Source organism: Centrocercus urophasianus, unplaced genomic scaffold (assembly GCF_019232065.1).
Source record: "Centrocercus urophasianus isolate 14NV4802_14NV808 unplaced genomic scaffold, USGS_Curo_1.0 seq_16, whole genome shotgun sequence".
In the NCBI taxonomy this organism is placed as follows: domain Eukaryota; kingdom Metazoa; phylum Chordata; class Aves; order Galliformes; family Phasianidae; genus Centrocercus; species Centrocercus urophasianus.
The window spans coordinates 20,027,258-20,055,130 of record NW_024884711.1 but is presented as its reverse complement, the minus strand read 5'-3'; the positions used below and the strand labels follow the sequence as shown (position 1 = coordinate 20,055,130).

The following is a 27,873-nucleotide window of genomic DNA, read 5'->3' as shown; positions in this document are numbered from 1 at the left end:
TCAGAAGTGGTATTCCATATCATCCTCAAATGCAATGTTACTTGAAGAAAAAACTGAAATGGATGTCTTTCTAAGAAATGCATGTTTGACTGCTGCTTTTCCCCCACTGCTGTTGCATAAAGGTCACATCTGTATAAAATGCATGGGATCGTGGTCACAAATTAAATGATCCAAACTGAGTTATTCCATTCCCAGCTGTGAGGAGCTGTGAGTCCTGTGAGGGACTTCCAATACGGATAGCAACATTATACTTTTTATTTATCCATACAACTATTTTACTATATCATTGTGGGAACTAAATATGGATATACTAATATCTACAAAGCACCATAAGCTGCACCCATTCCTACAGAAATCTGTCCTATAGTAGCTTTAATAAGTTCTTAAGGACAGCGATTATCTTTTTTTTTGTTTGTAGCAGAACAATAAGGTTTTAATCCTTGAGTTGGACAGCTAGGCACCATTGAAACATAAATAATTAGCAAACAATATGAGTTGAGAGGTTTAGCGAAGTGTTATCCTTCCCAGAGCTCCAAGGCACAGAGTATTTTAATGACCAGAATTTAGCCAATGCAAAGGGAATCGAGGACAAGGAACCATGGCCTCGGTTGCTTGCTAACAACTTTGGTGGCTTGTCCTTGAAAGAGCAAGGATACAAAAAAGAGAACTGATGGAATTAATATGTGAGAAGACAGCACTATTCAGAGGAGCATAGGGATTGCAAATATAGTTGCCTTTTGAGTGAGGCATTGAGAAGCAAAAGCTTCTTATGTATTTGCCAGCTCTTCTGTATCTGCAAACTAAGAGCAAACAGTAGGAAAAAATAGAGGGGCTTTTTTTTTTTTTTTTTTTTTGAGAAAAGACAAACAAGAAAGTAATGGTTGTATAACCAATATTCACTGCTGTCTCTTGATATGTGTTCTATTTAAGTATAACACTGCTCGCTACTTTCAAGCTGGAGACTTTCATTTAGAAGCCATGTACACCAAGAACATCGCCCTGTCTCACATTAGAAGCAAAACAGCTGGAAGTAGTCCAATCATTTGAATAGTTCTTCATCTTGGACAACACTCCATCTTCAGCATTTAAGAATAGCTTCAGGTGTCACACAATCAGGGTATGACACAGAAGTTCTGCAAACATTTCAAAGTATTCTTCATTGCTCGTCCATGCATTCATTCTGTTCTTGGTGACTTCAAAGCTGTGTACTCTCTGAAGGTGACTATCAATAATTTGGTCATGTTTACTCTAAAAATGAAAGACTGATGGGAAGCATAACTGTCAGCATTAGCAGAGTGAAAAATAATTCCTTCTAAGAGACAAATGAAGAAATGCTCTGCTTCCAGTCAATCTGGAAAATACCTGGAGGACAGGCAATTTCCACAAGGTGATGAATGAAAAGGAAGTAGAATGCTGAGACGAAAGCCTGGAGTGTCTCCAGTAAACTGTGAATGCAGGGTGTGGCAAATGAAAGCACTCTTCAAGGGGAATAAATGCAAAAAAGCCAGGGTTTATTACAAGACCCACAAAATTTTTCTTAAGTGAAGATGAAGTTAACATACTGTATTAGAAAAATAATAATTACAACAATGTAAAATATTATTTTCACTAATTGAAATATATATGATCATTTATTATAATATAAGAAATAAAAAACCACTTCAACCATTTACCTGGGTATACAAAGGTAATATTATCCAAAATATTTTAAAATCACTAGGATCTTATCATATTCTTACCTAACGCCATCACTACACTATGTAAACAAAGATCTATTTGAAACTCTTTCAACAAAACATACCTAATAAATACCCAACTTTAAGCACATTAGCATCCTCATTTAAGTAATCAAATGTGCAGCAAAAACCTGATCAGTCTTTCTGGGACTTTAGACCCTTCACCTACCACCTTGTAGTTTTCAGTTCAATACTGCAAAACACTTAAATATGATAATGATAAAGTACTGTCACCAAAAATACCACAGATAAACAGTACAAATACAATTTGATGTGATCAAAACAGATGCTGAATCACTTCTTTTGGTTTGTTTTTAAATGCTACAATAAAGGTAAAACGTCTAATAAGAAAACTCAAAATCTTACCTGTTGGTATGCTTGATAGATTATGTCAAATAAAAAAGCCTGAGGCATTTCGCTTGCTCTGTACTTGGCACGTTCCAATGAGTGGTCTAAACATCCATCTGCAGCAGAGGCAATGACAGTAGAAACTAGAGGACGAATTGCTCCTGCTGCCTACAGAACAAAACACGAAGAAACCTAACTGTTAACACTAATGTATATCAGATAGTCACTGCTAAAGGACAAAAAAAGTCAAAGTTTTAAAAAGAAGTTTTCTACTTACATTTCTCATAATACTTAAGTCATACTACTTATTCTGTAAGAGACTTTTCACATCAATATAGCTATGGAGGACCGTACTCAGTAGATAATGAGGGCCAATTTTTGAAACACACATGCACAAAAAAAATAATATATCCTTCAGAAACATCTATTGTAAGCATGTGCAGACCTGAGATGTCCTTTTTTCAGATCTACTTCTACATACATATCAGGTGGTTGCTGTGAGTGTGTACCTGATCTGATTCAGATTTAAAACAGCAGGAGACACTTGGAAGGCCTTAATCCACAACACCTATTGCTTTAACAGGTTTCAGCTGCTCAGATATAAGCTACAAGAAAAAATTCAGATTGAGCTCGTTCCTCCACACTGAATTATTGCCTCCCCACTTCAGTTGCTGGGCATTTGGATTAAGTTATTTTGCTCTGCCATCATGTTTTAATTGGTCACACACAAAAAAAGTTATAAAATTAGAAGGTCATGGGAAAAGAGACATAGCAACATGCTAGCCACAGCTTTTCTGTAATTAGTTACGTCTTCTTTTTTTTTCCTGAAACAGTTACCATTCCAGAAAAACAGTTAGAAAAAAGATTTCTTAGGCTGGTCCAATACTTTATTACCGTTTTTAACAATCATGTCATGTTGCATTTTAAGCATAAAACAGGCCAACAGAATACAATGTGACTTGCATAACTAAATCTCACAAGTGAAACATGCACTCTGAGGAACAAAAAAACAAACTGCAATTCTAAATAAAATTGAAATACTCAAAACGATATTCTTAAAAGAACTCTGAAATGTATTGTTTTCTTGACATCTGGTTTATTGCACAATAAAAATTCATCAATGTCTCTATCTTTGTGACAACAATGAACCACATCTCCTGCTTTGCTTAGGCCTAGCTCTTCCAGAAGATTCAGGAAGATCTCACTTCTAATAAATCCAAACATGTCATTTTTTAAAGCCTCCAATTAACTTTCAAATACTTGAGATGCTTTACAAAACTTAAGTTTTAACAAATGGAACTTTTTTAACAATTGCAATTTTGCTTTATGTTACCCTAGAACTGAATCCAATGTGTCAGCGTGAGGGTTTCTCAGCTGCCTTCCATTTGTTTTCTGCCACAGGCCGTCTCAAACCATCCCTGACACTGACTGAAAACATGAAGTTTAATACAAAGAATAAGATTTATGACTAGCTTTGTTGTCCTCAGTAGTGGCTCACCTACTTGCATCGTCCTTCCTCTTCCTCAGCACACATGCACGTGGTCCCTCAACCACACACTGTGACCCTACACTGCTGAATTTATAGTTTCAGTGACACATAGTAGTTGTTCATAAGGCCATTTTCGTAATGGGAGAAAAAAGAACAGAGCAAGGGAAAATCTGGCTTATGTATGCCTCACATAATTTTCATATGGGACAAGAGAGTTGAGTCCCTGGCACAGTAAGTCCTGCATCTGCAATACTTCTGGCAACATTCACCAGCTGGTATATGCTGACACAGCTGCCAAACCCACCTTGGCTTACACAGGACTCATCACACATATTTCAGGTTCCAAAATTGGCTCTTAGGTATATTCATTCATGGTGAAAGCATAATATTTGGCACTAAAAACAGCAGAATTATGAATTTTCTTCTCATACACAGACCGAAGAGGAACAAAAATTAAAATATATGCAGTATTTCCTTCTGGTCAAACCAAGGGTCCTCCCTACTCAGCACAGAGCCTTTTCTGAATTGTACTCCTAGCATTCCTTCAATGAATGGAACAGGGGAAAGGCTGTAGTTAACATTTTTCAGAAATCCAAATATCAGAATATATCATAGCCAAGTATTTTTGTACTTGAAGGACCTTTTGCCCTTTATAACTGTGGGATCCAAGTGAAGCACAACCATACAGAAGCCTACACCCATTCAATTACAATACCAAATATTTTATTCTGAGGACTTTCCATGCTGATTTTTCAGTTCTAAATCCATAACAGCAGAACTCTTTATGTTAGTAAAAAGAGTATATACACTAAATGTGAATTCTATTTGTTCTCATTTGAGAGGCTCTGACTTGCTATTTATGTCAGGAATGTACAGATACTTGGTGCAGCTCTCAGATAAGGGGTTCAGACATGAATTTAAAAAAAAAAAAAAAAACACTATTCAAGAAACCCAAACATAACCCAAAAGATCTGGCCTTATTTAAAATTAAAATACTTAATATGACACAATAGTTTTACATATCTTTTTTAAACTCAGAATTAGCCTACCATAAAACCCTCTGAATCTGAAGGAAGTGTTTGAGTCTTAACACTATCATTACCTTATGTAGAGATGCCATCTTCCAGTTTCTAATCATTTTGACCCAGACCTCAAGTGGATCATACATAAAATGTATCGTACACAGTTCCTAAATATGAAGTGGATAGTTAATGGACAACTAAACAATTTCTTTAAACATCCACTTTACAGCCTTTGAGCCATTCCACTTCAAAGGCAAGTCAAGCACCAGATCTGCCATGAACAGGAAATGCATATACTTCTTCCTTCCTCCATATATTTTGTTATATAGATTTGTTAAAGAATCAAAATATCTGAGTAAGCTCCTGAAGTATCCTTTTGAGCATAAGAGACACTGAAACAAATATTGAGATGCTGAAACAAATACTGCTAGTGGTTAACTTTCCTGAAGACAAAATACTGGGAGAAAAAAAAAAAAAAAACCAACAAATCCACATCCATTTTAACTCAATTATTTCTTTAAAACTACTTTAAAATGTCACAGCATACAAATCTACCAATCTACTTCAGTGAAGGTGATGAAACAGTTTCTCCCAGAAGCAAGCTCTTTCATGCACCTGCTGAAAACTGAGCTCATCTTCAGATAGTTTGAGAAACACACTTATAACTTAAACAGCACAAATGAAAAACATTCATGAACAAGTTCTCCATTTGTATCCAGCTTTTTGCTTAATTACATACAGCGTAACTACATATACCACAAATTCCTTAAATCTTGACTGTATTTTATAATACCTTATTCTATATGTTATATATATTATAATACCTTATACCTTGTAAAAAAGGTATAGAATGAAGGGCATAGTACATTCAGCATTTTCAGTAGATTCAAAGCATAGTAGTCCATCTTTGCACTTTGCAGCAGCACTGTATCCTTCCCATTTTTTATCATACTTTTATTCTAAACAGATGATTTAGAAGGATGCAACCAGCAACTATTTACCCAGTGAGATTAGGGATCAGACAATTAAAGGACAGTAAAATCCAAGCAGTATTCATGATACTGTTATTACAAAATAAACTATGAATGTTCAGGCCACAGAAGCCTACACACACAATAGTAACTTAGCTAACACAACACAACTTCTTGAATAGTTATAAAAACTGACAATACTCATGCCACCTAAAAAAAAAAAAAAAAAAAAAAAATCAGAACCCTCTAAAATTTCAAGAAGGCCTGTCTGGGATGGGGCACATGAAGCTTATAACATGCAAGAAATTGTCCAAGTTACAAATATTCCTGATTTACTGCATTCAATAAAGAGTAACACTCCACATCCAGAATACAGCTTGCCAAGAAAAAGTTATCAGAGTCAGAAGCTCCAAAACAGCATGGAAAGCAACACACTCGCATCAATTTTCCTTTTTGGCAACAAGAGACGAAATAGAACAAGACAAAATAATTCCAAAACTCATTAAGTTAATTATGCGAACTAGGAAGCCAGAAAAACAAAAACCACCTAATGGCACAAAATCCTTACCAAAAAAATACCACAACAGCAAATAATTTCATGTTACAGCAGTGGGGCAACAAAGTCAGACCACATACGCAAAAGAAGAATGCTATGCCTTTGCACACCCCTGTCCCCAGCTGACCCGAAATGTTAATGCCGACCCATAGATTTCACTTACATGGCCAATTCAACCCTAAACTTTAAGTGAGAAGGAATCACAGCCTTAGACCTTCAGAAGTTAGTCCAAAATTGTCACTCTCCCAATCCTCCAGTATGATTCCCTTCTACTTCTGAATTACTCTACCACGACTTCTCCATTCATAGCTTCTCTCTCCACTGCAGTTCATTTTTGTCTATGCTTTCTACCTCCCCAGCTGCCTAGTAGTGTAAAAGACATGTACATCCTAGATAGAATTAGATTTAATGCTTTCAAATTGCTTACAAACATACCTGGTATCATATACCTACAAAGCTTACAAGTGCCATCTTTAAAAGAGTATCCCATTCTGATGTTTTTACAGTTTTCCAATGCTCGTATTTCTGAATTCTAATTCTTTAATCAAAGTTGTCATGGCAAACAAAATGGCACTGAACTAAGACTAAATCAAAGGATTTAATCACATTGCCTTACTAAAAATAAACGTCTTGTGTATATACGCTGGACTTAGAAATATGTTTTCATCATTTCAAGGTAGCTGATTTCTTTGAAACTACACACTGAAGATTGCGGGGTTAGTCACACTTAGTAGGACAAATATGTGCATTCAGGAACTTCATTAAAGTCAATTATGTAAATGTGAATTTGGTAAGCACACAATTCTATCTTACTCTTCCATAAAGACAAGGTTAGGATTAAAACACTATAACAACATGATAACAACAGCAAATAACAATCTATGCAAACTTGTACAAGCCAGGCATCTAATAGTTTGAAAAATATATCCTGGAGTGTTCCTTATTCAGTGAAAGATTATTTATGTGTTACCAAAATGCGACCATCTCCTTATGAATTTCAGTCTAAATTAGGTCTGGCTATGAACCAGCAAAAGAACCTCAGAACAACTGATTAATTTCCTCTCACTTTCTTCCATCAAACCATTTCCACATGTTACTACAGAGCTAGTATTCTTATACACAAATCTAATTACTTGCCATGAAGGGCATTCACAGCCATCTACAATATGAAAAAAAAAAAAAAAAAAACAGAAATAAACAGTATTTGTGATGCATGAAACAGGTAGAAACATGCACTTCTATTCAGACATCTGCAGTCAAGCTGATTGTACCTATTGTAATGAACATGCTTCAGCCATCTTCAGTAATTGCCACTAAAATTTGCAGAGTTTCTTAACTAAAAAAAATTACCATTTCAAACTTATCAAACAAAACCTTCAAAGTAAAATAAAGACTCAGTTATAAGATTAAAATATTCCACATATTTAAGTGGCCCTTTTCACATTTTTATATTGTAAAACAGAAGTGGGAAATATTTAATAAAACAAAATCACAGAACTATCTAAAGTTTTTTCCAATGTCCATTCAAAGTAGTTCACAGAAATAAAACACCACATTATTTTCTCCTTATCTACAATTTATATCCAGCTGCTGTCTAGAGCTACATTTCACCTTCTCTATTACTAGAAGTTGTAATCTATAGGAAACCTTTTGAGTCCACAGCAGAGATGGAAGACAGAATATTTCTTCATATCCTCTCTACTTATCCTACCTGACACAAAAATTCTATTTGGATTACAAGGACTGGACAAACTAATGACACAAATGATAAGTTACCAGCCCTATATGGAAGAACAGTTGCAAACTATGGTTTAGCCATACCCATGCAGTTTTTGAAAACTTGAACAAGTTTTGTAAAAAGTTTGGAAGTTGGGCTGGTTTGGGCTTGAACAAGTCTGCACCCAGTACCCACAGTTCTGAGCCTCATTCTGCACCCAAAACCCACTTAATTGCTGCACAGCAAGACAAGGCAGCAGTCTTGCTGCATGAATTTGATCAAAAACCACACTCCTATTAACACCATATTAGGAAGATCCCCATAAAACAGTACCTCAGCTGCACACTCTTCCTTTAAGTGCAAGATGTGGCATGAAGACAAGACTATAGTACATCTAAGATGACAGAGTAAAGAATATGAGACCACAGAAGGCACAGAAGTACTCATCATAAGGAAACAGAGGTTCAGGGTCTATCACAATAACAAACACAGACTTCACTATGTAAAATAAAAATTTTGTGTGGCAGTTCTGCAGTTGGGACAGGAATTCCATCAACTAGCACAATTCATAATTTTGGTTGCACACCCATTAGAGACCAATGCTTGCTGGGTCATAAAACAGCAAGAGTAAATCTTAATTACTTTATTTAGAATTTTATTGAAAAAACAATTAAAACTGAGTTACCATGACCACACCATCTCTTTGATTCTCCTTAAGGAGACGTATCCTGAAGTTCTTTCAGTGCAGATAGTATAACCAAACAGACCAATTCCAGTCGCCTCAATGTTTGTACTGGCAGATTTTAATTGCCTAAGGACAGCACTGGTTGAAATGCTAAACAAGCCTGCTGTAACACAGATACTAAACTTAATCATCAGACAGACAAAAAGAAAGCTAATTTGAACATGTGTGTTAAACACTAAGAAAAGGGCTCATATGCTAAATTTCACTTAATTCCCTTAAAGCCTGTTTATGCAGCTGGCTAGAAATAACAGCAGAACTCACTAAATTTGGAGACGTTAATCTTAAACCAACACCAGGAAGGAAGAAGTTATAATTGTGTTTATTCCTAGCTGCAAAAGATGGGATGTTTAATCGGAAATTTAATATATACTTTAAACCAATGTTAATGAGCTGACACTGTATTGTACATTGAACTGACTTCAAAGAGACAGGATTTCTTAAACAAATGTAATGTATATTTATGACCCTCCTTAAGAAAAAGAAAACATTTCTCCTAATGAGGTCACCTTTATCAGTACGTGTTATCTCAGCAACTGGGAATAGTACATGTTTATCAGGACATGTCGGAGCCACAATTAGATTAAAAAAAAAAAAAGATTATTGATAGCTGAAATTGTTCCTCAGGAATTAAGATTGCACATGTTAATTTCCATTCTTTCATATTTAAAGCATTTACCTTTACAAGTGTCAGTAAATATTGCTTTTATCTGATCAACAACATGCTAAATTCCAAACATTATTCTGTAGGAAAAGTAAGATTTCTGAAAGAACATCAAAGAGATTCCCTTCAAAAAGACAGAACAAGGGGAATATCCTACTGAAATTACACCATTTCTTGGAAACAGAAGGATAACCACAGAACCAGTCCAGGAAACTCTAACAGCACATGAAACAGGTCATCTTGACTTTCAGAAACTTTGTTTAATACACAAGGCAGATATTGCCCTTGTATCAACCATCCAGATATTGAACTTGGACAAAAATGCAGCTGGGGACTTCTGGATAAAAAACCTCAGTATTTGGTGAAAAACAAAAAATCTGGAGAGGTGAGCACGCCTAATCCTTATCAGGAGAAATATGGCTGAGAGTCTCTTTCAGATTCTGGCACATGTAAGTGGCCAGAATGATCTCCTTTAAAGTGCTTATTTTTATGATGCAAAGAGGACAATTACAGATCATTTAGGCAAGACAGATCCCAAAAGACTGATAAAATTGATATGCTGATAAAACAGAAGCTACAATCAGAATACCTCCTGGCAGACAATTCCCAGAACCATCATAAAATAAATACCTGACATTTCCTAACCGTTAATCTAGCTTATGCAGAATGAAAGATAAAAGTGATTTAGAACACTGATTTTATTATTAAATCAACAGAAACACCTCAAACGGTACAGAAACAAACAGAAAGGATCATTAATTACGCCATATAACCATTTGGCTAGTTTTACACTAGATTTGGTATTTCCTTTTGCTAATCGTGATGCTTGGACTTGGATCTTAGTGGCCTTTTCCAACCTTAATGATTCTATGATATGGCAACTATAGATTTAAATAATTCTGCCACAACATACACTCTTCAAATTCTTCATTTTCAGCACTAGTGAGTGCAATTTACATATACAAGCATATGAATAATACGCATATGAAATATATAAATAGATAAATCTTTAAAATATAGAAAGAGATGTTCTATGTTGTTTTAGTGAAAAAATGAATATTTACACATTTATGGTAAAATAAAATGATCTTAAATAACCTAGACAGCTTTATGAAGACGTCTTGCATTTAAAATGGGCCTATGGATGAATCTATGCTTAATGGAATTATTTCTTTCATTCAATACATACTCAAAGATTCATATGAAAGGATTAGATCAGTTTCCTATTTATTATTGTTCTATTACATTTTTAATCCTATGTGAATTTCTTAAATGAAATAGTTGTGAAGTGAATGAGTTGACTTTTTTTCTTACTAAAAATTACACTAATAGATTAAGAAGCCATAATTTTCATTTTGTATCTGAATGGCAACCCCTTAGTATAAGATTTCACTATGCAAATCTCCAGATGTCAGATTATCCCATCTGTAATAAAACTCCAGGCTCCTCAAGGAATAAGGTAAAACAATCAATTCAAATGATCATAAGTGATAGGCAAGAATAAAGAGCAATGATTATTACTTTTTACTTTATCCTCTCCATTTACTCTTACATATATCTTTTGCAGTCTCACTATATAGGGATTGAGTGTGCCCCTTCTGAGGAAAAAAGCAAGTGTACATTCCACCTTCTACTCTGTTCAGTTTCACAGAAACTCACTTTGCATGTTATTTTGAAGTGGGCCATGTAAGGGTTCTAAGTTGTAACTGTAATTCACCACTAGCAAACTTTTTCTTGTTTACACTGCAGTCAATTGAGCAGAATTATAAACGCTACTACAAAAAGCAAACAGTTCATCTACAGCAATTTATAATTAACAGTTATTATACTGTTATATGCTCCAATTTTCATTTTTTTTCAGCAGCCACAAAACATCCATACTCTCTTCATAAACAGCAGCTCACTAACCAAACATCCAAGTCTATTCCTATGCTAAGCTCTTGGCAGTCTCTGCTAAGAGAAATTCAGAGGAGGCCTCAATTCAGCTCCTCATGCATAATTGACCAGTTGAGATTCCCCTGCTCACAATCTACAGACACTTGAGATCCATTCCCGCCAGTTTTCCTTAGTCTCAGATAGTAATAGTGGCACATAAACAGTAACTCTAAATGTAAAGGAGGTAGACGTTAAAGGATGTCATGTGAACATGATCTCAGCAACTACTTTAGTAGAGAAAGTTACTTGAAAGCTTGAAGTTTATTTCCAGGATAACTTAACTCTATCTAAAAGTAAAAATTACTGTAGTCTTCCAGAAGCTAAAAATTGTGGGATTAAATCACCTTTTTAAAAAAGATTAAATATTAGGCACAGTTATTCTGGCTGTTAGTACAATGAAGAAGTGTAACAAAGAAGGGGAGGTTGCAATTTATGTTCCTGACTATGATTCACGTATTTCAGTCGGTTCAGTTGCACTTTTCTTAATGAATGCAATGACTCATCTAAGCCATTGAAATTGCAACTGGGAAATGACAGTTGTTTCTCTCCTTACCAGTGCTTTCCCACTGCCAAACACCACAGTCTGCTAGGACAAAGACTTGAAGTAATTTGCTAACAATACATTAGTCTCCATTCAACAAAGAAACAAATAAAAGCTTTACTGAGTTCTAACTTCCTATGGGGCCAATAATGCCAAAAGCAATGGAAACATTAGTTGGTTCTGATAGTTATCCATTACTACATACTTGTAAAAAGAATACATTATAGAACTATTTTCCATACAGCAGCAAAACCACAGTAAGACTAGCTAGGGAAAAAAAAAAATCCAAACAGCTTAAGCATAAACACTGTATCATCATTTCAAGCCTCCCATTGCCCTTGTGAGGCTATTGTGATTCCATAAAGACTACTGTAAGATGTGGCTCCACATCATCATGTATCACTTACAGGATACAATGTAGGAGTTCGGAATTCAAACATTCTGCCTTTTAACAAAGTTAAATTTATATCACTTGCACCTCTGCTGAGGGCACTCAAGTTCAAGGAAAAGTGAAAAGCCCTGCCCCTGAGAAGGAACTAACCCACAAACCAGGGCATGCAGGAGCCACCCAGGTGGAAAGCAGCTTTGCAGAAGAGGACCAAGTTGGTCACCAGGTTGAATGAAAGTTAGGAATGTGCCCTGGCACCAAAGAAGACCAACAGTATCTCAGGATGTATTGAGAGTACTGCCAGAAGTCAAGAGGTGATCCTTCCCCTCTACTGAGGACTGATGAGTCCACATCTGAAGTGCTGTTAGTTCTGGGCCCCTAGCACAAGAGAGAAATGGGCATAGGGGAGGGTCCAGAGAAAGGCCACAGAGATTATTAAGGTACTGAAGCACCTTTCCTACACAGAAAATCTAAGAAAGCTGGACTGCCTAAGGAAGGGAAGGCTCAAGGATGATCTCATCAATTTATATAAATACGTGAATGGAGGATGGACAGAAGACAGAGCCAGGCTTTCTTCCATGGTGCCAGTGCCAAGATAAGAGGCAGCAGCCCCATGCTGGAACACATCCAAACATTCCAAACATTAGGAAGCACAACTGTACTGCCCAGGTGCCTCAGCACTGGTACAGGGTACTCGAAGATGCTGTGAAGTTCTTGCTCTTTAAATATCTTTGTACAGTTGGAAGAGTAGCATGGTTAGGATGGTACTTAACAGGTGTTATACTTGGAAAGATTATCATGGTGAAAAAAACAATCAAGGAAGAAATGTTTACCCATACCTGAGGATCCAGGCTCACAGCAGAAAAACTCCAAAAAGCAGGGATCTCCAGAAAGAGATCCTTCTCCAGTGGTAGTCAGAATTTAAATGGGGTCTAGGAGAGGTGCAGCCAGGCTCCACCCCTTCCTTGCCTTCACCTGTGCTCCCACGGCTGCCCCACTCCTTGCCTCAGGTGATCAATCAGTGGTTCAGGCCATGGCCCAACATCCCCATACAATCTTCAATAGCTCTATGTATTCAGTATGTGTAAATCCCAAACTAAAAATATGCCACTTTCTCTCAGAAACACCTCTGACTACTAGTACTCATTCCTTTAAATGGTGAGAAATACTTAATTCTCATTTTCCATTAGAACCTGAAGAACATCTTCCCAAATCTAAATTTCTTTTTTATAAAATAGATACACTCTAAAGGGCTTCCTTTATATTCTACAGTTGTATCAAAATCTTTTATTATTTTTGTACAATAAATGAATGCACACAGATGCAGTAGCAAGTTCATACTTAGGAGTCTTACATCTGGAAACAGTCAATTATTCTATAATCAAATCACAATTCTTCCAGTATTAAGAATTCACTTATTTTAATCATATTGATTATATCCATTCACACGTCCATCTTTCAGCAGGAAAGCTCTCCTTGAATAAAGACACCCAGACATATTAAAGAAAGCTGTTATATATTTGATTTAGCCTAAAAGAACCATTTCAAGTCTTTTGGAAACATATAGCCAATAAATAAAAGTATATCTAAGTAAGTATCTTCTTAAACAATAAACTGCATCTTCTAATAATCTACACAATTGACATGGCAGAAAAATACATCTTTATAGTCAGTTTTTGCCTCATCATATCCTCACATTTCTTAAAAGATTTTGACAGTTAAAGAATATGCTTGTTCCTTTTTTATACCTGTGAAGAGGGATCAGATTCCAATGCTAGTTTCTGGAAAATCAAAGTGTGTAACAATGTACTGCAAAAACATGGACTAACAGAATGCTGGAGATTGGAGGGGACCTCTGGTGGTCATCTGGTCCAACTCCCTTGCTCAAGCAGGGTTTCTACAGCCTGGGAGTCTATCCAGATGGCTTCTGAATATCTCCAAGGAGGAAAACAAACTCAGAAAGCTGCTCTCAATCACTAACTAAACCAAACAGGAAAACAAAAACATGTATTGAAAACAATATACATAGCATAAAAATATCTTGAAAATTAAGCAATATTTTGGGTTGTCTGAGATGGAAGAATTGTATGAGGGATAAGATACAAGGCCATCTGTAGACAAGACAGGATGTAAGTCCTTTATTTCACTACATATACACAGAAGCTAATTCATGATTCTCAAATATTAAACAAGTCACAACGCCCTGCTCTAAGGGGTTTCCAAAGCTCACTGACTCGAGGGAAATAAAGCCAACTGAATCTGTCAGACCCAGTAACTTTACACGTGCCAGCAGACTATGCCTTGATTTTTTTGTACATTCAGAAAAGTTTCAGGGCTACTGAACATATTTTGGTGTTCATAATAGCTAAACTTTTCAAAAGATGTTTTCTTCTAAGATTTTTATATAACATATCTAATACTCATTAATACACATTTTTGCGCTGGCGTAAGTCAGAGGTTCCTAAACTCACTCCACCATATATAAATGCTAACATGATGTCATCAGTTCTTGACTCTCCTTTTGCACAAGTGCCTGACAGGACAGAAAGAGATTCCAAAGTACAAGGAAAATTAAATAAAACCAATGACAATGACTTCAGATGCCCTAGTATGTAAATGTGATTCAAACGCAATACATCAGATACTGATGCAGCCTTTAGGGGTGGATAAAACTAGTCTCTGATTACAAAACGGACAAATAAAGTGTAAAATATTTCACACATGATGAATACTGAGTAGATATCAAGAAAACAAAAAGGTGATTGCTTTTAAAAGAACAAAGAAAGAACAGAGCAGAACTACTCCAACAGTGCACCACTGACGTAAGTATACTAGACTAGATCAGCCTCATTACTTATTCACATGCTCCTTTATTTTTGGTGGAGAAAAAGCTGTTTTTTGGTTTGCCTTTTACCATACTCTGCTAATACTAGTTTTATTTTGCTGTCTAACTGGGTGAAAGGCAAGCATGTGCATTTTCTACTCCAGTCTTCCAATACATCAGGACTGATAACCACAGCACTCACTGTGACTAAACTCAGAGGCAAGAAGACACTGAGCACATATGCAGCATTCTCCATGCAAAGAACTTACATTACCTGACTGTAAATGTGAATGAGAGCCCATGAGACTGAGTAGCACCATACATTTCTACTGACATTTATGCTTTGTTCAGACCCTTGCTAAATCTGAAAATAAGGACACTTAATAGTTTTGAGAATCCACCTTTTAAGAATGTCATTTGGATTCAGTTCTTTCAAAGAAGTGAGTTATACTTCTATACTTTCAAATATAGCTTGTTAAATACAGTCTTTGACTAAGTCATTTAAAAAAAAAAAAAAACCTTTCAACAGCATGACTGACAGGTTCCTGTTAGTTTCTGCCTCCCTGTTTCTTTTTTTCCTGTAAGCACTTTTTTTTTTAGTTGTTTAAAATGCAATGCTGGCAATGAGATATTGCTAGAGGCTTTGGACTAATGCCTTCTGATGATTCCACTTTTCTCAACTTTTACTTGCAATAAAGAATTTTTTTCTAGAAACATTTAGTTTAAATTACAAAATTACCCAAAAACATAAATGGAATATAATTGGTTACAAAGTAATATTTTCAAATAATGGAAGAGTTGTTTGGGTTATTTAAGGCATAATTTATTAGTTCTGAGAGGCTGCACATTTGAATTCCTACAGGCAAATAACAAACTGATTAGTAAGAGTAATAAAGCAATTTATTTGTCTGACAATTGGCAGCTAGAAGTGCAATAATTTACTTGATCAATTGCCATTTTCAAGAACATTAAAGCTTCTCATAATTATGTTATCTATATGGCATGCAGATGAACAACAATACAGCATTATCCCTATTACACTGATTGGTGATTACACTGGTGATTTAATATGATGCTTCTGCCAGGTTTTGTACCTTTCTACATAAAGAAAAGGAAGTAATTACTTTTTTGTACCGAAAGGTTGAGAAATTTATCCTCTTCTAGACATGCAAAGAATTTGATTACAGAAATAATTTAAGATGCTAGCTTCCCTTCATCAAAACCTTTCTGATATTCAGAACAACGCATGGAAGTTTGGAGAAAGAATCTTAGCTTTCCAGCCACATAACTCTACAAAACTCTATACTTGTCAAGTAAAGATAACCACCTCACTTTTCTGATGGGAAGCTTTGCCTTTTGTTTTTGTATTTTTTTTTTTTTTTTTTTTAATTATTATTATTATTTTTTTCCATAAGATGAAGTTCTCCTCGTGCTCACTGACTCAATTTCACTATGGGGTAACATCAGCAGCTAACAAATTATGTAGTCCGGTTCTCCAAACGCCTACCTTCACTGCATACAGTGACTCTAAGCCAGCACAGGAAGCCACAGCAGAGCCAATAAACACTACACATTCCTAACACTGTAAAATGGAAAAGAAGATTAAGAAAAATGCATAAGAACACTTTCATTAGATAAGTGATGCCTCAGCAATCTGGATGAAGAAATATTTATTAGTCAGAAGTTCAGATGTACTAAAATATACTGCCTTGAGAATGTCAATTGAGATTGCCTTGATTCCCTATTGTTTTACTAAAAATATCTTATACCCAATTAAGAACAAAAACAGGGAAAAATATTACATTAAAATTACAAGTTCAAGAAAAATCAAACATATATTTTTATAGTTTCCACTAAGAAGTTTTAAAAAAACCACAATGCTCAATGGGATATCACATACCATACATTCATGTAGGCACCTAAACACACACACACACACACACACTCAAAAAACAGTTACTCTCATTTCAACTAATCATCAGTAAAATTAACCCCATTCTTCCACTACTCAAGAATCTCACTTATAAAACAGATTTACAAAGGGGATTTATGGATTATATAGTCTTTGGCAGATAATTCTGGAAAGCTATTCTGTGCTAAATGGGAAAGGTCAAAAATCTTGTTAAGATTCTACCAGAATTAAAATTTCAATGACTGGAAACTTACACTCTACATCACTTAAAACTTTTCTATTTTTATTTATATTTCTAAAGAAGCCAACTTACAAAAACACAAAACAACTGCAAACAAAATATATTTAGATTTCTAACAATGTTCTGTGAGTCCTTACATAATTTAATTATCATAACAAATATTTTAACAAGTGTTACATTCCCTTTTTACACTGTGAACTTTCAGAAAAACTGTACTGCCAATGTTGCAAATCATCTGTCAACTTAAGTTCTACTTCATTTCCTGAGAGAGATGAGCAATGGGAGATTTTCATACCTTTCTAATACTCAAACACTTTTACCTCATTTATTTATTACAAATCTTTTCAGTTCTAAGGGACAATTAATGGTTATCTAGTCTAACTCCTCTGCCACACACAGGGGCGCCTACAGCTAGATTAGGTTGCTCAGTGCCCTGCTGAGCATGACCTTGAGAGTCTCCATGGATGGGGCTTTCACTACCTCCGGGCAACCTGTTCCAGTGCCTCAAACTCACTTATTGTAAAAAAAAAAAAAAACGAAAAACTTCCTTACATACAATCTAAATCTCCCATTTTAGTTTGAAATCATTTCCCTTTGCCCCACCACAGCTGACCTTGTGAAAGAGTCTGCCCCCTTCTTTCTCATAGCCCCCCTGCAGATATTGAAAAGTCGTGATCAGGTCTCCCTGAAGCCTTCTCTTCTCCAGGTTGAAAAGCCTCAGCTCTCTCAGCCTGTCTTTACAGGAGAGTTGTTCCACCCCTTGGATCATTTTGTGGCCCTCCTCTGGACGCACTCCAACAAGTCCTTCCCTGTACCAAGGGCTCTACATTTGGCCACAGTACTCTAGGTGAGATCTCACCAGTGCAGGGCAGAGGGACAGCATCACCTCCCTCGACCTGCTGGCCATGCTTCTTTTGATCCATCTCAGAATACAATCAGCTTTTTTTGCTGCAAGGACACATTGCTGGCTCACATTCAGTTGACCACCCACCAGTACCTCTATGTTCTTCTCAGCAGAGCTACGCTGTATCCCTTTGCCCCCCAGCTAGTATTGATAGTTGGGTGTTGCCACAACCCAGGTGTAAGACCCAGGCTTTGTTGAACTTCATGAGTTTCTCTGCTCGAGCCTTTTGTAACATGAAAGAAAGTGCAGCAATGACAGCAGAGTAGCAAGGTCCTAGGTTGCAGCAAGTGAAAGTTTGCTCAAATGCAACAGCTGTGGATGCAGAAATATATGAAAGAAGCTGCTTACCTTCAAAAGGCCTTAGGCATGCAGGGCTCTCCAGCAAGATATCCTTGCCTCCACTGCCAACTCTTAATTGAGGTCTGGGAAGAAGCGGATCCTGGCTCCACCCTTTCAGTCACTCCAGTGCACTGCATGCGCCTGAGCTCCCCTGCACTGTCCCTGCCTTCCTACCAGGTGCTCAATCACAGCTCAGGTCATGACTTAGCATTCTGCTACACCTTTCTAGGTCTCTCTGAATGGCATCCTGTCCTTCAGGCTCATCATCCGCACCACACAGCTTGGTGTTACACACAAAAACTTCCTGAAGGGGCACTCAATTCCACTATCAACATCATTGATGGAGATATTTCAGAGCACTGGTCCCGGTACAAATCTCTCATCACTGATCTCTATTCAGACATTGATCCATTGACCATTCACTCTCTGGGTGTGACCCAGGTGCAAGATCTTGCATTTGGATTTGTTGAACATCATGAGTTTTACTTAGGCCCACTGCTCAAGCCTGTCTAGTTCCCTCGGGATGGCATCCCATCCCTCTGGTGTCAACTGCACCCCACAGCTTGGCATCATCAGCAAACTTGCTGAGGGTGCACAGCCTGCTATCAATATCATTGATGAAGATATTCAAGTGTATTGGCACCCATATCAACCATTGGGGAACAACCCTCATCACTGATCTCCATTCAGACACTGAACCATTGACCTCCACTCTCTGTACTCAATCATGCAGCCAGCTGTTAACAAATTGTATAAATAATGCTGTGGCTACATCATGAGTTATATCTATCTGTTTTCCTCAGTCAGTTAATTCACTAAGTCCACTTGCTGGTAATGCCTTTAACAATTTGATCATTCTACTTGCATAACATACAACTTCTACAAGTTACTGATTAATTCATTATCCTACTAATAGTCTCTATGACAATAATTTTTTTTCCATGACAGGTAATCTTTGAGGCATTCAAAAATGTCACCCCCTTCCTATCTCATTTCTCTGCATAACAAGGATTCTGAATCTGAAATGTATAGTACATAATACACTAATACAATTCCAAGAGAAATCCTTGTTTTACTATCATGAGTTTCTGCTGTATATTACGTAAGAGCCTCGCAGAGTTGCTTTGCTGTATAGTACATACCCCGTGTTCTTTAGCAGCCATCACCACTTTTAGAAGAATATCTTCTTCAACAAATGGTCTCACAGCATCATGGATAATCACTACTTCTGGTTTCTGGAGCAGATGATTCGAAAATTCATTCTCTGAAAATAATTTCAGTCCATTGAAAATTGATCGGTGACGAGTTGTTCCTCCTTCTGTAACAGTAACTCTTTTGTGGCCATATTTTTCAATGATAGACTTCATTGTTTCAATATTTTCAGGAGAGACCACCACAATAATGTCAGATATCCAGCTCACCCTAGAAAAAACAGTATAAAAACAGAGAGAATTAATGACTGAATACATCTCTATGAGATAAAGAAATTCATACTGGAAGAAATTGAAGCTGGCTAAATAATCTGCCAATATTCTCAAGTACATATTTATTCATGTATTAGCATACAACCCCTAAGAGAGAGGAGAACTACATGAGAGGATCTCCACTGATACATGGATGTCAACCGAAGTAAGTGGAATTCTGGGGAGGACTTCCTTTCAACAAGCAGTTTGCAGAAATAAAAACTTCAGACAACTCTTTGAAAAGACTTCAAAAAAGCTCTAATTCAAGCCTCACTCCTAGCTTCAAGTTGTACTTCTAAAACAATCAACTACAGTCTATTACTTTAGTTCCCTCTAAAATATAGCCTTGGATCAACTGGTACATCCTGGGATTTGGAATATTCTCAGTTCTAATGCTGAGTACATATGTACAATTGAATAAGAGCAAGGAAGCAAGAGATTCAAGAAAAACTCTGAAACAAAGGTCGCTATGAAGACAGGACTGACCAAGAATATAGATAGATTGCAAATAACAAAAATAATAACACTTGAGTATTGACACAAAACACGCTGATAGTTTGAGAATATGTACATGTGCAAAGGTCTCCCCTCTACAAAGCTACTGAAATGTGAACACAGTTATGGTAGATACCACTACCATAACATAAAAGCATGTTTTTAAAATCAAGTTCTTAATGATAGCATCAGCCTACCCTTTAAACAGGTGTGGGGAGTGAAGCATCCACAAGATTAAAACCAAACATTACTGAAGTTAGCCTGAGATCACACTTGTGTCAGAGTACCTAAGAATACGAAGTAAAGTCACATGCATCATATCCTACATCAAAATACTGCAAATATCACACCACTTAAATGCAGCTATTTGATTCTTTTATATATTAAATAATATGTAGAGGGCATCAAAAAAAGGATTTCAAATTATTTCTTTCTCCACAGAGAACAGTGTAAGTTTTTGCTCGTTTTTGTTTTTTTCTATTATGACTGACAAATTCATCAGGCGAACAATGATTTCAAGAAAATTCACTATCTGTAATACTTATGGGGAGCCTACACGCTCAGCTCTGAAGGAGGAGAAACAGTTATGATATATTCTTACTAGTAAAACTAGTGAAGCTATTGAGATTAATTTTACAGACACAAGATGCAGTAAAGCACTAAATACTTGCAGTATTTAACAATAGTGAAAAATGTATTGTTCTTTAGGAATACAAATGCTCAATATATTGTTTTCTGCAATAAAGCCTAAGAAGGCAATAACTAGGAACTACCTTTATTCCAAAAGCAAAGTCATCTGTGATACAAACCACTTTCCTGGAATTAGTGAAACACAGCATCTTCAACCTTTTGTACATTTTGTGGGGTTTTTGGGGGGAATAATAGAATTCCAGGAAAAATTATTTTAATGAATTTTAAAATAACTACTAAAAATGAAATAAGCTTCAGTGTTGTTAGACTTTTTTTTTTAAAAAGAAAAGTATTTGTTCTTACATTCTTTTATTACAACAAAGGCAGAAAATACAGCCAAACCAACATATTCTCAGCATTTCTTAAGTATTGAAGTTGTGTAAATGTAAAACACAAAGTCATATGGCTTCAAGTTTCATTTCGACTTGTCACTCACCACAGGTTCATCAAAAGGTTTGCAACTCTCTGAAATGAATACTGGCACAGTCCTACACACTGAGCCACAAAATTTAACACTTCTGCATGACTTCAACTCCAGACTAGGGCAGACTAATTGAATTCATCTCAGTTCGTCTTTTGACTATAGAGAATCAGGAATTTAAATACAGCAAACTCAAGAAGAGCGATTTCACACTAAGCAGAAATCAGAGCTGTGCACTCCTCTTTGCAGAACAGCCATAGAACAACAGAGTAGAGTAGGCATTCTGCACATCCACCAGTGATGGCTGAAGGACACCGACATTTCCATTCTGGACTCAAAGAAAACAGATTATAGTGCAACTGAGCAGTACATAGCATCTTCTGAGAGCTAGAGAGGCTAGCCTGTGATAGATCTATCTGTGCACAGAGGGGCTGGAATGACTCAAGGCCTTTAGTGGTACAGTACACTGGGAACTGACAGGATGCGGTCAGAGCTCCACCCTGTGTCTGCATAAACACATTTATAAACCCAAGCCTGTCCTCAAATTCATTCTGAACTTATGTCCTATCATTAGATCTAGGATTTAGAGATGCAGTATATTCCTTTACAACTACACAGGAATCCTCTGGATTGATTAGACGGAAAACCAGTTTGTGCTTTGAAGCCTAAAGTGCCCCATCAAAACTGACTTACAGAATTCATGAAACAGTACAGTAAGATATGCTAGAAATTTAACATGCACGATTACTGTGTATCACACCAAGATGGTTATACCTGTCAAGATATGCCTATGGAAATGTTGTAAAGTGATCTAATGAAGTAGAAAGACATCAGTCCAGAGCCAATCTGACAGCAAAGCAATCTCTCTTCCCATTAATTTCACGCTATTCTCTTCATAAAGATTTCATACTAAAATAACAAGTTCAAAATCCACTGAAAAGGTAAATGCCTTTTCTGTCTTACAGCTGTAATATAAAACCATGAAAAAACCTGCAGCCTGATAAAACAATCTTTAAAGACAATCAGCACAAGGCATGGAAGAGATCAAAATAAGGTACCCATTAACAAACAACAAATACAGGACTGTAATGCTTCCATACAGCATAAGCTGTACTTTTAAAGTGGAAAACTGCATCTCACCAAATGAAACAAAAGCAACAACTTCAGACACAACCACTTTACAACTGTCTCGAGAGGACCTCAATATTACCACAAGGAGAAAAACGGAAGCAAAAAAGGACTTATGTTTGTCTCCTGAGACTGTCCTTCTGGTCATCACCCACTGAAGTCTAAAGGATAAGTCACGCCAGCTGCTTAGGGGTATTGCTTCAGTACATTACAAATGACGTGTATTCATACTAGCTGATGTACAACTCAAACTAAAGGAGCTCCGTAACCCAGCAACAGTTTGAGCTATTACATGGTTTTGCAGCAATCCACAGAGTTACTCTATAAGCAGCAGGCTCAGGTACAAATGTGACTTTGAGGTTTAACCCTTTATTAATTTACTCAGATATAAACCAGTGCCAAGAGCCTTAAATCCTCAACTTTTCTGCAACTGCAGACAGCAGCAACTCACTTCACACCAAATCTCATGATATGGGCAGCTGTGTCAGAGAAACAAGGCCAGAGCCAGGCAGTCACTGCTGAGATGGTTCTAGGACTTGGAATACAATCTTTCACCACGATAAAAACTCTTCAGATGCAGAAGACAACTATTATGTTACTTCTGCTGATCTTACTATTTAAGCATCACATGAAAAAAAGAACTTTCAGGAACAGAACACACATGAAGAATGAAAGCACTTTTTTCTCTTCCTTTTTTCCCCAAATCTCTGTAAATTTTATTATAACTTTACTCACAGAGGAAAAATATATGCATTTTTACAGTCCAAAATGGAAGCAGGAAGAACTTTGAAGCATGAGAAGTTTTGTGGACACAAGAAAATTTTAAGCACCTTGTATGAAGTTGATACCCACCTTTTTCCTGAAGGACTAAATTGGCATTCCTTATTGCCCAGGAAAGATAAAGACATGTTTTCAAAGAGCTTAAATAACTTGACTATTTGCTATCACTATTTTTTCTATCATAAGCAATTTCAAGAGTAACTTGAACAAACAGTTATATTAAGCCAGATATATTTAACAAAAAATGTGTGACCTGGAGAGACAGGGAGCACACACCAGCCAAGCAGAAAAAAAATACTTGGCAAACAAACTATAGAAGACACTTCCGAAGAGGTGATTATTTTGAAGCTTCCCTCAGGTGATGTTTTTTTGACATCAAGCCACCTGCTTCATGAGACTACGCTGCAACAAACAAAGCTGTCTGAACCCCTTCTGGAAAATTTTTATTCTGCCAGTAAATATGTTAACTCTGCTTTTCTCTTTCATAACTTCTCACCGTACTTCCAGTGACTGGTGAATTATGAGCACAGGAAGAATAACAGCAGCTTACTTCTCCCACATTTTTATATCAACCTTTACCCCATTCTTTTTTTCTTCTCTGTAGCTTTAGTAAAATTCCTCAGTAGTGCACACACAGAGCTGAGATTCCTCCCTACATTAGGAAAGGAATTGGGAACGTTCTACTCCAAAAAAAAAAAAAAAAAAAAAAATCCACAAGAAAATTAAAGCAAAGGAAGAATATATGCAGAAGCAGAAAGGAGACTACAGTCCTGTTGGACTTCATGCAAAAGCCTGGTATAGTTCAACAGAAGCAGAAACAAATTCAATGGGAAAAAAAAAAAAAAATAGACGTTTCCCTAACACACTTAATCTTTTTAACCCCAGTAGGACCTTACCTTCCTACCAATGCCACTGTATAGTTAATAAAAAACAATCCTTCCTCCTTACAGTTTTTTTTTCCTCATCTCCTCTTCCTAAGGGCATTATCTTTGATTATTATTGGCAAGCTAACCTTTTACATTCCATGATTCTATACAACAGGAAGCAATACTTAGTTACTCATTCATGTCTGCTCTTGTCAGACAGTTTTTCTACATCAGTACTGAAGATGCTCTCTCCTTTTAGCTGTGTTAAAATCTTTTTTTCTCATAATTTTTAAAAAGGGCATGAAAATCAGCTGCAAACTCTTGGTTTGCTCATGTATTTCTGTCTGTACATTGTTTAAATGCTTAAAAAGAGCTACAGTAGCTGAGACAACTGGAAGCCCAAAAAACAGTTATTGTATGTTAATGAATAAATGATTTATCCAATTACAGCAGGTAAACAATAGACAGCAGGAGATAGCATCCAGCTAAACACAGAAAATCTGCTTCTTCCAGGTTTTGTGACAAACTGCAGTTCCTCAGTGTTACTTTTTTGAGCTCCACTCACAGAGTAAGAAAGAAGTACCTCTCTGCAGTCAGAAACAACTGAGCAGATGAGTCATTCCAAGCTTTAGATTGTATCTGTTCCCAACTCCCCATACACACACATAGCAGGCAACGCTCTAATTCAGTGCAGAGATGGCAGAAAGCTCTGCCTGAGACAGGACTGGCACCAGTTACTACACTCTTAAAGCCAGGAGAAAGCACTACATTATTACTCACACAATCAAGTTTGGATCACATTCCTGGTTGGACTGTACAACTCGAATTCACTCTAATTTTTTGCAGCTTCAGGACATAACTATAATACTGTTACTCAAAGAATTGTTATTTTCCCAGAGCTTACTGGCAGAAGAAACTAAAAGGTCCGGTTTTTTTTTTTTTTTTTTTTTTTTTTTAATAAGTGTTTTATCTTCCTATGAATATCGTTTACTTCCCAAAACACCACTCTGTTCTCTTTTCCAGGTCTCTAGAATAGAGGATATTCTTCTCTGCACATTTCCATGACATTTTGACAGAAGCTACAGCTGTGACAAGCTTTGGACTGGAAGTTTTGCTTTCTGATGTGTTTAGCTTAGTGACTGAGTGCTATTGAAAATTAAAGAAAACAAGCAATATTCTTTCATAAAGTAACAAGTGACCCGAGGGAAGCCTCCCTGTGTGGGAATGGAAAAAAAGTCCCAGTTTTGATGTTCCACAAGCTTCCATAAGTTTATAACTTTGAGAGATGTCAGCAATTCCATGTCTTTTCACCACCTCCCCCTCCTCCCTATTTCTTCTCTCTAAAAACAAAAGGTTTGTTTTTATACAAGTTACTGCAAAACATCCAAAATACATCTGACACTCCACTATCTGCAGTGTTTCAAATGACTCTAGATACGTGACTTACACTATGTTAACATTCAACAATATATTAATTGTCAACCCCATGCCTAGAACTCAGTCTTTATTTATTTATTTATTTATTTTAAAGTAAGACCAGATTGCTAAGATATCCTATTGCTTGAAATATTTGCTCCAGTGTAAACATAGAAAAGTCACACAGGCAGCCTCCTGCTGTGGGTACCAACTTCAAGCCTGGTAACCATAACTGCCAAAGATGCAGTTCAGTCCCTACTGGTCAGGGCATCGCACCACAGAATGCAGTGGTGAAGTGCAGTGATATAGACAGTGGTCTATTTATCAGTTTGTCCCAGTTTGATATTTCTCAAGGCCTTTGGATTACACTGATCCCACCTGCAATCAATGAAGCAGGCAAGACCTCTCATTGAGACTGGAAAGCAGCGAGACTACGTCCAAGTGCCACGGTAGGTTTGCAGCTCATCAAACTGGCCAATACAGTTGCAGAAGCCAAGCATCAAGGCTATGTGCATTAAACAGAAGCTTCAGCAGCTGAAGAACGCTGTGCAGCTTCAAGGTGATGATGCAGGGGACCATAAGACATACTGGATTTCAGTCCAGGGGCCTCACCAGGCTTTGGAAGCGCACAGCTCTCCTCAGCTGAGCCCGCCTGCCGTCAGCTCCGAACAGCCACGTGCACGCCGGCCTGGGTGCTTTCAGCCGCCCTATAATTTACTGAGCCTTTTAGCGTGACAAGGAGGGAGGCAGACACTACCGAAACGCAAAAGCAAAGCCTCCGAGGGGCAGACCTCAGTGAGACCCGGCTGTGCGGCCGCCCACGGTTGCCCGCAGAAGGCCGGGAAGAGCCGGCGCTCAGGCCTGAAGAGAGGGAGGCGGGGGAAGGAAAGAGAAGGCCAGCTGGGAGCGGGAAGGGACGGCGCTGCGCCTGCCTCATTACCTCTCCACGGCCCGCACTGTGTAGCTGACGAGCGGCCTCCCCTGCACGGTGCAGAACTGCTTGGGGGTGGCACCGCCCAGGCGCTCACCGCTCCCGCCCGCGGGTAGCACCGCCGCCACCGCCTTCACCGCGGGCCCGGCCTCGCAGCCGCCGGGCTCCATCGCCGCTCCTCGCCCCTCCGCCCGCCCCCCAGCAGCCAGAGCTCGGCCGGCACGGCGCGACCGCCCGCGTCGTTTATTTGTCCGCAACGCCCGCAATCCAAAGAATCTAGCGCGCGCCCGCCCGCCTCCAGCGGCGACCGGGCCCCACTCCTCGCCCACCCCGCGCTACGCGAGGCTCCGCTGGCCCAGGCGGCCCCACAGTGCGCATCTCAAGCTCGGTGCAGGGAAAGAAGGAAAGGCGCCCGCCCGCACCAACACGCTGAAAAGGTGCAAATAGCATAGAGCAGGGGTAGTTGCCATTGCCCCTTTAAATGCGCAGTGAGCGGGTAGTTCCCCGCAGCGCATGCGCAGCCGGGCTGCTCCCACCTGCGGCGGGCCCCGGTGGGCGGTGCTGGCTGCAAGGACGGCGCTTCGCCCGCAGGCTTAGGTGGAGCGGCTGCAGATGGCGGGAAGTCTCTGCTAGCCCAGTGGACCAGCTCTGCTTCTTCCAGGGGATGAGCACAGGGCACCAAGCTCTTATGCTTAGACGTTATAGACAGGAAAAAAAAAAAAAAGCATCGGTCTTATATGCAGATAATACTAAAAATAGCGAGAGGCTTCAGGGTTTGTAGGTCTGTTTTGATCTAGCCTTCATATTTTTGAGGTGCTGCCTTGCTGGCAGCTTTTCATGTTTCTCTGAGTTGTGTCAAGAGGAACCTAAGTAGAACACAAATGGAGTCTTCTGTGAGGGAAGTCAGGCTGAACAATCTGGGGAAAAAAAAGAAGAAATAAAAAAGAACTGCATAAATGGCAGGTTGTGAAATGCCAGGTGGGCTGCTTTGCCAGGGTCAGTTTTGAGCTAGGGTAAAATGATGGTATGAGATTGCAGAGGCATCGTAAGCAGGAGTCGTTCAGTGGAAATGAAGTGATGCCTGTTAGCAAGAGGAGAATTCACTGTCATCTTTGATTCCTACAGAAGTAGGGGGGTCATGAAAAATTGTACAATGCAATGGAAACATAAAATGCTTTGCATGCAGAGGTGTTCTGACAATTGAGACAGAGAACAGAAATGATGTCAACTAGCACCATGCAATGGAACATGGGAGGGACTGATGGCAAACAAAGAAAATAGACATACAAAAGAAGGGAAGGAATGTGTGTGCTGAAGAACTTCTGGGATAGAGACCCCCTGTGTTGCTGAAAAC

General features: G+C 37.9%; 1 protein-coding gene across 3 annotated transcripts in view; it reads right to left on the bottom strand.

Moving 5' to 3' along the window:
* The window catches only part of CRPPA (CDP-L-ribitol pyrophosphorylase A), a 107,001-nt gene extending 80,312 nt beyond the window's left edge, over positions 1 to 26,689 (bottom strand). For 2 of the 3 annotated variants that reach the window (XM_042817539.1, XM_042817540.1), the window contains exons 1-3: positions 26,529 to 26,689; positions 19,472 to 19,751; positions 2,103 to 2,252 (exon numbers count right to left, since the gene is read on the bottom strand). In XM_042817539.1, coding sequence (XP_042673473.1) covers positions 2,103 to 2,252; positions 19,472 to 19,751; positions 26,529 to 26,689 — 591 coding nt within the window. Of the gene's footprint in view, positions 1 to 2,102; positions 2,253 to 19,471; positions 19,752 to 26,200; positions 26,295 to 26,528 lie in introns of those variants that run through there. The other variant, XM_042817541.1, reaches the window with a different exon arrangement.
* Between the last annotated feature and the right edge of the window lie 1,184 nt (positions 26,690 to 27,873).